The sequence below is a fragment of the Corvus kubaryi genome, unplaced genomic scaffold (assembly GCF_017639235.1).
Source record: "Corvus kubaryi isolate FWS band 111438036 unplaced genomic scaffold, C.kubaryi_AGA036_p1.0 37373, whole genome shotgun sequence".
Taxonomy (NCBI): Eukaryota; Metazoa; Chordata; class Aves; order Passeriformes; family Corvidae; genus Corvus; species Corvus kubaryi.
The window spans coordinates 884,607-893,756 of record NW_024581121.1 but is presented as its reverse complement, the minus strand read 5'-3'; the positions used below and the strand labels follow the sequence as shown (position 1 = coordinate 893,756).

Genomic DNA, 9,150 nt, shown 5'->3' with positions numbered 1-9,150 from the left:
GCCATGGCAGGGACACCTTCCACTAGCCCAGGTTGCTCCAAGCCCCATCCAACCCGGCCTTGAACACTTCCAGGCACGGGGCAGCCACAGCTTCTCTGGGCAGCCTGTGCCAGGGCCTCACAACCCTCATCTTAAAAAACCTCTTTCTCAGGTAATCTAGATTGACTCTCCTTCAGTTTGAAGCCATTCCCTGGACTTGAGGGAAAGAGGTTAACAACTTCTTGTTGAAACATGTGTGAGTGGGCACACATCTGCCATGAGCCCAAGCTGAGGCTGTGGCCATCAACTGGAGCAGGAATGCTTGATAAAAGCTTCAAAGAAACTTCACTTGGAGAACAGAGCATCTCAGAGCCTCAGATACATCAGCTACTTTCCCTTCTCCTTTCCTGCCTTCAAAGCAGGGCAGGGGAAGCAAAAATGCTCCAGCAATAAGTGGTGCTACAGGTCTGTGGAACTTTTGTTTTAAAGAAAGCCTGCCCTTGCAGCCCCTGCCTATTTTTGTTTATTTAATTGATTCCCCCAAACTGGAAAAATTAAGTTTTTCTTAGTATTCCGGATTAAAAACATACCAAAAAAGTGAACAAGAAGGAATTACAAGGAATAACAGCCAGTAACACTGTTAGACAACTGCTTGAGGCAAAAAGTCCTAAGAAGAGTTTGAGTGTCCAAAGCAAGCAGAGTTTTCTAACCTCACACTGGGCCTCAGGGCAGGGGGTGTTAGAAAGGGATTAGCACAGAGGTTTTATCCTCTCTAGTGCCTTCCAGGTAAAAAGGATATGAGAGACATCCCACGGCACTTGTCAGGACTCACAGCTTCTGAGCCCCTGAAATTTCAATAATCACACAGTTCACATTTTTGTATTTCATCAATAAGACCCCAAAGCAGCAGGACCTGCTGCTGTGCCCCAGGCAGACACCTGGGACATGGGAAGGGGCCACAGACAGAGCGTAGGAGCAGGCAGAAAAGCTTAGCAAGACAATCAGACCTGCAGGATCCCATCCAAAACACTGCTGTACACGAGCAGGGCAGCACAGAGAGAGAAATGCTGTGTGCCAAGTAGGGAAGCTCAGAAGCAGCATTAGCAAATAGCCCAGGAAAAGCTGGGGAATCTTCTGTTGGAGTTTGCAAGTACTCAACTGGGTAAGAAATCCTTCTGAGAGCAGAGAGGCCCTAACAATGCCCCTACACTGGACACACACCCCCCATGCCTGCTCCCACCAGTGCCTGGCCTTCCTCTGTAGGCAAGTTTCTGTGCAATTGCTCCTGCAGCTCCCCATAAAACCTCCAAACTTCTCCCTTCATGGCCACCCATGCCTCATGGCAACGTAACACCACAGTTTTACAGCTATACAATGCCAAGGTCCCTTATCAGGAAACAATCCAAGCTACCTGTGCAGCCACCAGGAGCCCCTGAGGTATGGGGGAAGAGCACCAAGCCTGGGCTTCTGCCAAGGCAGAGCAGAAAAAGCTTCCTATCCCCAGCCATCCCCTCTGTGCACGCTTCTTTCCCATGGCATATATTTATTTTTGCCTTCTTCCAGTTCCAAGTCTCACGCACAAACAGCTTGTTATATTAAACCAACCCGGCAGCAGAACCACAGGCCCAGAGGGAAGTGATTCTGTGCATCTGCAGGAACCCAACCTGCAACATCCCTGGGCCACAGGTCCAGCAGACAGAGTCTGAACCTTGTGCAGTGCCCAGGCATTGTTCAGCAGCTGCCATGCTCCGCCCTGCCCAGCTGCATCACTGCCACCAGAAACACAAGCACTTGTCCTTTAACATGCAAAAAAATCGTAAGAAAAATATCTACAATCCAAACCTCAGCCAGGCCCTGACTCTGCTGAGGCTGTCAGGTGAGGGGGTGTCCCCATGCAGACCCCACAGCTACCCTGAGGAAGGAGGACTCGGCTACTGGTAACTTGTTCCTCAGTGGGGGAACTTGAGCCCAGCTCACTGGCAGCATTGAACTGCAAAACGTGGCTGTCCCAATGCCTCTGCTGGCCCTGCAGCTGCATGCAAGTTTCCCAGGTCAAAGATTTTCTCATCAAAAGCATTTCACCTCTTCTTTTGAAAGAGCAAACCTGCACACATGCACCAAGAGGAAAAAAGGGCAGCTCCAGCCAAAGCGAGTGGTGACCAGTCCACACTGGAGCACCAGGGTTAAATGGAGCAGCACTCACACTTCAGGTCAGTGCTGCACCTGGACAGGGCTTAGGGAAAACAATAAGTTTCACAGTTACAGGTTACAACACCCTCAGGTCAAAGATGCTGCATCAAATGAGATATTTGCTGTTACCCCCTTTCCTTCTCAGACCACACTACTGCCTACCCACCAGGCCTAAAGAGGAGAGTCTCAACTACACAAGTGAAGTGTGGAGTCTCCAGAAAACGAGGGGATACAAAAATGTAACAAACTGTTCATTTTATTAGAAACGTTAGATAAGTTACAGTTTCAGAACCATGATCTGTAGGTCCCGTGGCTGTGCCAGAGCTGCTGGCTGCCGCTTGCCCTGGCACATCCCAGTCTCAGTTTCCCTGATGTGTTAATACAGGAAAATGGTATTTTCATCCCCTTCCGACAAAGCTTAATTAACATGTGCAAAAAGCTCCAAAGCCCCAAAGGAAAAGGCCAGAGAGGGCAAACCTTTTCCTGCAACATGGAGCAGAACAGAACAAGGACCCAAAAGAGGATTATCAATGTGAGAAGTTTTTCCCCGGAGCAAAGACATGGCGGCCGCAAACCGAGTCATCCCATGTATGCAAAGCACAAGCTTTTAGGGAGATGCTCCCGGATATGCCATCAGAGACCCCGACTTGGTAATCGACGGGCAGCGCTTTGCTGGGGAGTCTCCCGGGCCGGAGGACACAAGCAGAGCCCCCAGACCGGGATGGAGGGACGCGGACCAGGGCCGCACTCGCGGGCCGGGGCTCCTCCAGGACCCCCGAACCGCTGTTGCCCGGGAATTTCACGTGGGCAGTGGAACCACCCCGGCCACGGCCCCCGGGGCGCCACCGAAGAGCAGCGGCAGCAGCGGGCCTGGCGGCCCGCAAGGAGCCCGGCAGGGCGGGAGCACGGCTCCCATTGTTACCGCCGGCAGCGGCGGGGACGGGCGGGCCCCGAGAGCGCGGCAGGGTCGGAGCCGCCCGACCCCGCGGCCCAGTCCATGGCACACAATGGGGCGACAGACCGGACCGAACTGGAGGGCGCCGGCGGGGCCGGGCGGGAGCCCCCACGGCGGCGCCAGGCCAGGCCCGCAACGGAGAGGCGGGCGAGTTCGGGCCGCTTCCGCCCTCATGGCCGCGGCCGCCATTTCACCCCCCCCGCCCGCACCCGGCCCGCCCGCCCGCCTCACCTGCGGCGGCCGCGCGCTACGCCAGCCCCCGGCTACGACCCGGCCCACTAGGCCGCGCGGGGCCCAGCGGCGGCGGCGGCGGGACTCAGAGCCGCCCCCGGGGCACCGGACGCAGCGAGGCCGGGTGGGTGGGAGGCGGCGAGGCCGGGCAGGCAGGGGGCGGCGGCGGGAGCCGGTGGGGGCGGGTTCGGGGGCCGCGCGGTACCGGAGCCGCCGCCGCCGCCGCCGCAACTTTACCTGGGTCCGCCCGCACTGACAACTCCCCCGACCCCGCCCCCAGCACGTGACCGGGCGGGGCGGGGCTGCCCGCGCAGAGCACGTGACGCGCGCGGGGGCGCTGCGGCGGCCCCGTATGGATCACGTGATCGAAGCCCCCTCTGGTCACGTGGTGCGGGCGCAGGGCGGTGCTGTGGCCGCCATGTTGTGCGGCCCCGCGCCGGGCCGGGCATGGCGGGGGCCGGCAGCAACTGGCTCTCGGGGGTCAACGTGGTGCTGGTCATGGCTTACGGCAGCCTGGTGAGGCCCGGCGGGACAGAGCGGGGCGGGACGGGGCGGGACAGGCTGGCGTGTCTGTGCGGCCCGGAGTGTCTGCGGAGCCGGACCACGCGAGTCCGTGGAGCCCCCGCGAGGCTGATCCTGGCGCGGCCGTGGAGCTCCCGTGGGTCCGGGCCCGAGGAGTCCGTGAGGCTCCTGTGAGACACGTCCCGGACTGTCTGTGGGGAGCCCCTCGGAGTCGGGCTCAGGGCCCTCATGGGGCTGGGCTGGAGTGCCCGTGGGCTCCTGGGGTCGGTGGGGCGGGGAGAGGACGTGAGTGGCAGCCTCTGTAGAGACTGGGAGGGTGTGGGGCTGGCCTGAGTGTCCGTGGGGCTCCTAGTGGGCTGAACAGGGACCCCTGTGCTCGCCGGGGCCGGAGGAGCTGGGCACAGGCTGGCTGTGAGATCCCCCCAGCTCATGCCTGACCCCCACCCCCTGTGGCTCCTCAGGTCTTTGTGCTGCTGTTCATCTTCGTAAAACGCCAGATCATGCGCTTTGCCATGAAGTCCCGTCGTGGCCCCCACGTGCCTGTGGGGCAGCATGCACCCAAGGTGGGTACCCTACTTTCCCTACTCCCACGTGCCCATCCATGCCTGAAGGGACAGGCAGGAGCTGCTCCAGCGTCACAGCTGCCACCTCGGAGTGGTGATGGGCAGTGGGGAGGGAGCAGTTTATCCAGGGCCTGTTCTTATCCTTTTGATCCCACAAACAGAGTGCTCTGTAAACGTGCTGGCTTTTTTCTTGCTGTGTAGGATTTAAAGGAAGAGATTGACATTCGACTGTCAAGGGTGCAGGACATCAAGTATGAGCCACAGCTGCTGGCAGAGGACGACGGGCGGCTCCTGCAGCTGGAGACACCAGGTACCGTCCCAGAGGTACCGTCCTGCACTTGTTCCCCTGGGGCCAAGTCACACCTTTGGCTGCTCCTGTTGGTGTCCTGTCACATGAGATGGTGTCTCTGCTCCTGTTTTCCTTTTCCTCTTGGAGGGATCCAAGGTTTGCAGAGATCTCAGTTTGTGCTTTCCCTTTACCAGGCTGCTATAACTACCTGTACAGGATGAAGGCACTGGATGCAATCAGGACATCGGGTAAGGGAGCCAAGGGCAAGAGTGGGAGCAGAAGGGTGCAGAGAGACCCTGAAGGAGGGTGCCAGCAGCCCCATGGGGAGGCTCCAGTCGGTCACTGGGGAGTAGCAGTCACTTCTGCTGGTGATCTGAGGGTTGGCACGCTCCATGTGCTGGGGCAGTTGCCAAATGGAGGCAGTGGGCATGGACAGAAGTTTATCCTGCCAGCAGTTCCTGACCACAGGGATGAGCACAAGTATTTTTACCTGCGCTTCAGCTGTTGTGTTGTGACTTTTTCCAGAAATCCCATTTCAAGCAGAGGGCCGGTACCCAAAGTCTTTAATAGGGAAGAACTTCTGTGCCTACTTGCTGGAACTGCGGAATTCCAGCACCTCCTTCAAAGGCATCCGCAAAGCCTTGATTGACACCTTGCTGGATGGCTATGAGAGCGCCCGCTATGGCACCGGGGTGAGTGCTGGTGGGGCACTGCTGGCCCCGTAGGGCATTCCTGTGCTCTGCCATGCTGCCAGGATTGAGGTCACGCCATAAGTTCAGCTGGGTGTTCCATGGTCTTTTCTGTTTGTTTCAAGGTCTTTGGGAAAATTGAATATCTGAAGTACCAGGAAGCTCTGAATGAACTGGCAAACATGTAAGTGCTGCTGCCCAGGTGTGGTGGTGGGTTCCTGGGCCCCAGGAGCCCGTGGGGAGGTGTGATGGGTTTTGGGGCACAGCCATCATCTGAGACAGGGGCTCTCTGTGCCTATCTGTCCCTCTGTGTTCACTCCTTCCATGCAGCCCATGTGTTACTGCAGTTTTTGGTTTGTTCCATGGTCACAGTCAACATTCCTGCTTGTCCCCAACCACTTCGAGTCAGGGACTTGCACAGAACCTCTGGCCTTAGATTTCAAGACATCAGTGAGTGCTGTCATCACAAAAGCAGATTTGCTTCGTGTTAGGCAGATAGATACCAGCTCCTCTGGGGTGGCAGCAGCAGTGATGGTGCCTCTTCTCTGCCCACAGGACCAAGGCCCGGGGGGGCAGCAGCCAGCGGCAGCACCAGTCAGCAGTGAAAGACCTCACCCTGTCCCCTGAAGTCTCCAACCCCACCACCATCCAGGTCACCTACTTGCCTTCCAGCCAGAAGAGCAAACGTGCCAAACACTTCCTGGAGCTGAAGAGTTTCAAGGACAACTACAACACGCTGGAGAGCACCCTGTGAGCGTGTGGGGGCCTGGTGCAGTGGGTGTGCTGGGCGGGTCTGGGCTGCAGTGCAGGCAGCACTGAGAGGAACCAGCTGTGCTCTCAGATCTCCCCCTCACACCACGTTGGAGGTCATCACTCGGCGGGGGCTCCATTCCAGCTGCTGGAGTTTGGCCCTCACCAGGAGCCCATTCTGGAGCTGCTGAGCCCATGGGGATCAGCCCCATGGCCTTCTCTGCTGCAGGCTTATCACACTCCAGGCTTTGCGTCCTGCACTGTCTTGGACCCTGTGAATAAACTGATGAGCTTGAGCTTATTTATAAAGACATGGATCCCAGCCAGCACTCCCCTCTGCCCGTCCTTCCCTGCGGCAGCTGGCGGGAACTGATGTTTGTCCGTCCTGTCCATCTGGGTCTTGGGCACTGGAGCCACTTGTCTGTTTTTTTCCGAAGGGTGAACACTTTTCCCCGTGACGTCATTGTTCCTGCTGTCAGTCCTTTGTGCCCAGCCTGCCTGTGAGCCTGGATGGGGTAGAAATAGTTTGGTGCCTGGAGCACCATGGCTGAGCTACCGCTTTGGGCTGAGGTTTCTACTCATTCTCCTGCACCTGGGCGTTTGGGGATGTCTTGAGTGGACAAAGCAGTGTTAAATGTCCCGTCTGTCCTGCCAAGGGGGTGTTTGCTCCCACTCTCACCAGCGCCTCGCATGCCAGCATCTGCCGAGCTCCTGGGGCTGAAAGCTCGTGGCCCCCACCTTGAGTCTGCGTTCTGTCAGGCTGAGGGCAGCGCCGGCAGCTCACCCGTCACTGTGGCGTGGGCGACAGAGTGGAGGGTACAGACCTCGGCACTTTTTAATTACTGTTTAATAAAATGACAGTTCAGCCCAAGTAGGATGCGTGCCACTGGCCTCTTGACTGCAGGGGCCCATCCCTACCCGATCCCAGGCTGCCTCCCCGCCTCCTGAAGCTGCTACAAAGTAACCAGGGTAACATTAATGGTATCCAGGATGCTGCCATCACTGCTGTGTTAACTGAGACACCGTGGCAGTAACTGGCATGCAGTTACGGTAACCAGGGTGCCACCGTGACAGTAACTGGGAGGCTGTTACTGTAACCAGGGTGCCGTTACTGCCGCGGCACTCCGTTAGCGCCGTGGCCTCACAGGGTCCCTGTGGCACTGGCCATGGCAGGGCCAAACAGCCAGAGCTCCTCACTGCAGCAGGAGGAGGTCAGGCGGGGCAGGGGTTGGGAGGATGGAAACTCCTGGGGCTCCTGGGAGCAGGTGGGGACAGTGGGCTGCAGTGTGCCCTGGTGCGGGTTAAACCCCAGGCCACGCAAACATGCTCTTTGTTTGCAGGGCCAGGCGAATGGGAATGCTGGACCACGGCTCCTGGAGAGGTAGAGCCGGCAAAGTGCCCTGGGGGATGAATCCCCCGTGCTGGGCATCTGTGGGCGATGGGGGGCCCTAGGGCAGACTGGGGGGAACATCTCTGCATCCCTGACCTGCCCACCCTGTGTTTCAGTAGCTGTGGGCAGGAGGCCAGGGAGCACCCACAGTGCTGGGCATCGTCCCATGGGGTGCTGCAATGGATCATGGAGTCGCGGCTGAAGAAGCATGTGGAGTTGGAGCTGTACCTTGCAGGCAGGGAGCAGGCAGTGGTGAGGCTGGGCATTGGTTGGGTACAGCTGAGGTCCCCCAGCCCTGTGCTGCCAGGGCTGGGTGCCCCCTTTGTCCCGCTCCACTACGTCCTGGGGGACAGTATCTCCCAGCGCTGGTGAGCCAGGGGGATGTGGGGGTTCAGCACAGCCCCTTGACCTGGCAGATCCGCCGAGACGCCCTGTGCCAGCTCCTCCTGGATGAGCACCTACAGCACCAGCAGGAGCTGCGCCAGCTGGGGAAAGCCTTCTATGTGGAGCGGCTCTGAGGGCTCAGCCCAGTGCATCGCCCAGCTCCTGACTGAGAATAAAACATGTTGAGCAACAGGCTGCATCTGCTGCATGTGAGGCATGGGACAGCCCAGGGCAGCAGTGCAGGAAAGACACAGCCCAGCACAGTTCCTGTGGCTGGGATCCAGACATGTTGCCTGCAATCCTCGGTGTCCTGGATCCTGCACACTTCGTCTCGCCCATGGCCACGCCAGGAGATGGCAGCACGGCCAGCATGCCTCACCAGACTGGGTGCTCCGCACTGGGTCCCTGTCCCAGCACAGGTTCTGCTGTGCCGTGCCGTGTGCCACGGTGCTCCTGCCCCGTGCGGCACAGCCCTGCAGCAGCCGGGAGAGGAGCCTGGCTGGGCTGTGTGCAATGCTCCCTGTCCCCACTTGCCATCCAGGCACCCCAGGATCCCTGTCTGCTCCGCAGCTGGGAGGGCTCTGTCCCCCACCTCCCATCCCTGCTGCCTGTGCCCGACCTTGGTGTCTCCCAGCCCCAGGGCCCATCAGTGTTTGCCCTGGCTCTCCTTATTGACAGGGCTGGGGGCCGCTGGGCCAGCACCCCCCGCCATGGCCCTTCATTAGCTCGGCTGTCGGGCTGCATCACATCACCCACTGCCGCACACACGCCCCCGGCTCTGGCACTGCTGCCGCCACGTGTGTCCCTGCCGTCCCCACTGCCATCTCATCGTGTGGCCACCTCAGGGGGCTGAAGCCCCTAACTCCCAAGGCCAGGCTGTGCCCCTGTCCTTCTCATGGCACTCAGGACTCTGGTTCCCCCATGTCCTGTCTCATTGGTCCCCCAAAGCTTGAGCCCCCACAAGGCCCCCAGTGCTATTCCCAAGGTTGATGTGTCCCACTGCAGCGAAGCACTGCTGTGGTGTGGGGAGGCTGTGCTCCCAGCATTCCAGGATATCCCATGTGCTCTTTTGGCTGGACTCCACCACCCTGGTCCCAGCCTCAGTGTGGGTTGGGGTCCTGCCTCTGTCACCCAGCACGAGTGGGGCCACATCCTCAACATGGATGCGGCAGGGTGACAGGCAGCCCCTCCAGCTGCTCCTCAGAAGA

General features: G+C 59.1%; 3 protein-coding genes across 5 annotated transcripts in view; 2 read left to right on the top strand and 1 right to left on the bottom strand.

Annotated features, from left to right (window-relative positions):
* UBAP2L (ubiquitin associated protein 2 like) overlaps positions 1–3,666 on the bottom strand; it is a 30,534-nt gene extending 26,868 nt beyond the window's left edge. The window contains exon 1 of one of the 2 annotated variants that reach the window (XM_042034545.1): positions 3,593–3,666. The gene's annotated coding sequence lies outside the window, so the exon portion shown is untranslated. Of the gene's footprint in view, positions 1–3,355; positions 3,447–3,592 lie in introns of those variants that run through there. The other variant, XM_042034546.1, reaches the window with a different exon arrangement.
* Positions 3,667–3,719: 53 nt separating this feature from the next.
* On the top strand, positions 3,720–7,042 carry CUNH1orf43 (chromosome unknown C1orf43 homolog). The gene is made up of 7 exons (XM_042034568.1): positions 3,720–3,871; positions 4,339–4,440; positions 4,642–4,750; positions 4,924–4,977; positions 5,255–5,421; positions 5,544–5,602; positions 5,974–7,042. Exons 1-7 carry the CDS (start codon positions 3,803–3,805, stop codon positions 6,170–6,172), a joined length of 759 nt encoding a protein of 252 aa, XP_041890502.1. The 5' UTR covers positions 3,720–3,802; the 3' UTR covers positions 6,173–7,042.
* A 50-nt stretch (positions 7,043–7,092) lies between these two features.
* Positions 7,093–8,134, top strand: CUNH1orf189 (chromosome unknown C1orf189 homolog). 2 transcript variants are annotated; one of them, XM_042034571.1, is made up of 4 exons: positions 7,093–7,379; positions 7,509–7,549; positions 7,678–7,810; positions 7,975–8,134. In XM_042034571.1, exons 1-4 carry the CDS (start codon positions 7,335–7,337, stop codon positions 8,074–8,076), a joined length of 321 nt encoding a protein of 106 aa, XP_041890505.1. In that variant the 5' UTR covers positions 7,093–7,334; the 3' UTR covers positions 8,077–8,134. The 2 variants fall into 2 exon arrangements, with proteins under 2 accessions (XP_041890505.1, XP_041890503.1); XM_042034569.1 differs by having other exon boundaries at positions 7,675–7,810.
* The last annotated feature ends 1,016 nt before the right edge of the window (positions 8,135–9,150 follow it).

Excerpts from the sequence above, each read along its gene's own strand:
- CUNH1orf43 (XM_042034568.1), top strand. The coding sequence starts at position 3,803 with ATGGCGGGGGCCGGCAGCAACTGGCTCTCGGGGGTCAACGTGGTGCTG. Across the intron at positions 4,751-4,923 it reads CCTGCAGCTGGAGACACCAG|GCTGCTATAACTACCTGTAC; the intron begins GTACCGTCCCAG and ends TCCCTTTACCAG. Across the intron at positions 4,978-5,254 it reads GGATGCAATCAGGACATCGG|AAATCCCATTTCAAGCAGAG; the intron begins GTAAGGGAGCCA and ends GACTTTTTCCAG.
- CUNH1orf189 (XM_042034569.1), top strand. The coding sequence starts at position 7,335 with ATGGCAGGGCCAAACAGCCAGAGCTCCTCACTGCAGCAGGAGGAG. Across the intron at positions 7,380-7,508 it reads CCTCACTGCAGCAGGAGGAG|GGCCAGGCGAATGGGAATGC; the intron begins GTCAGGCGGGGC and ends CTTTGTTTGCAG. Across the intron at positions 7,550-7,674 it reads GGACCACGGCTCCTGGAGAG|TAGCTGTGGGCAGGAGGCCA; the intron begins GTAGAGCCGGCA and ends CCTGTGTTTCAG.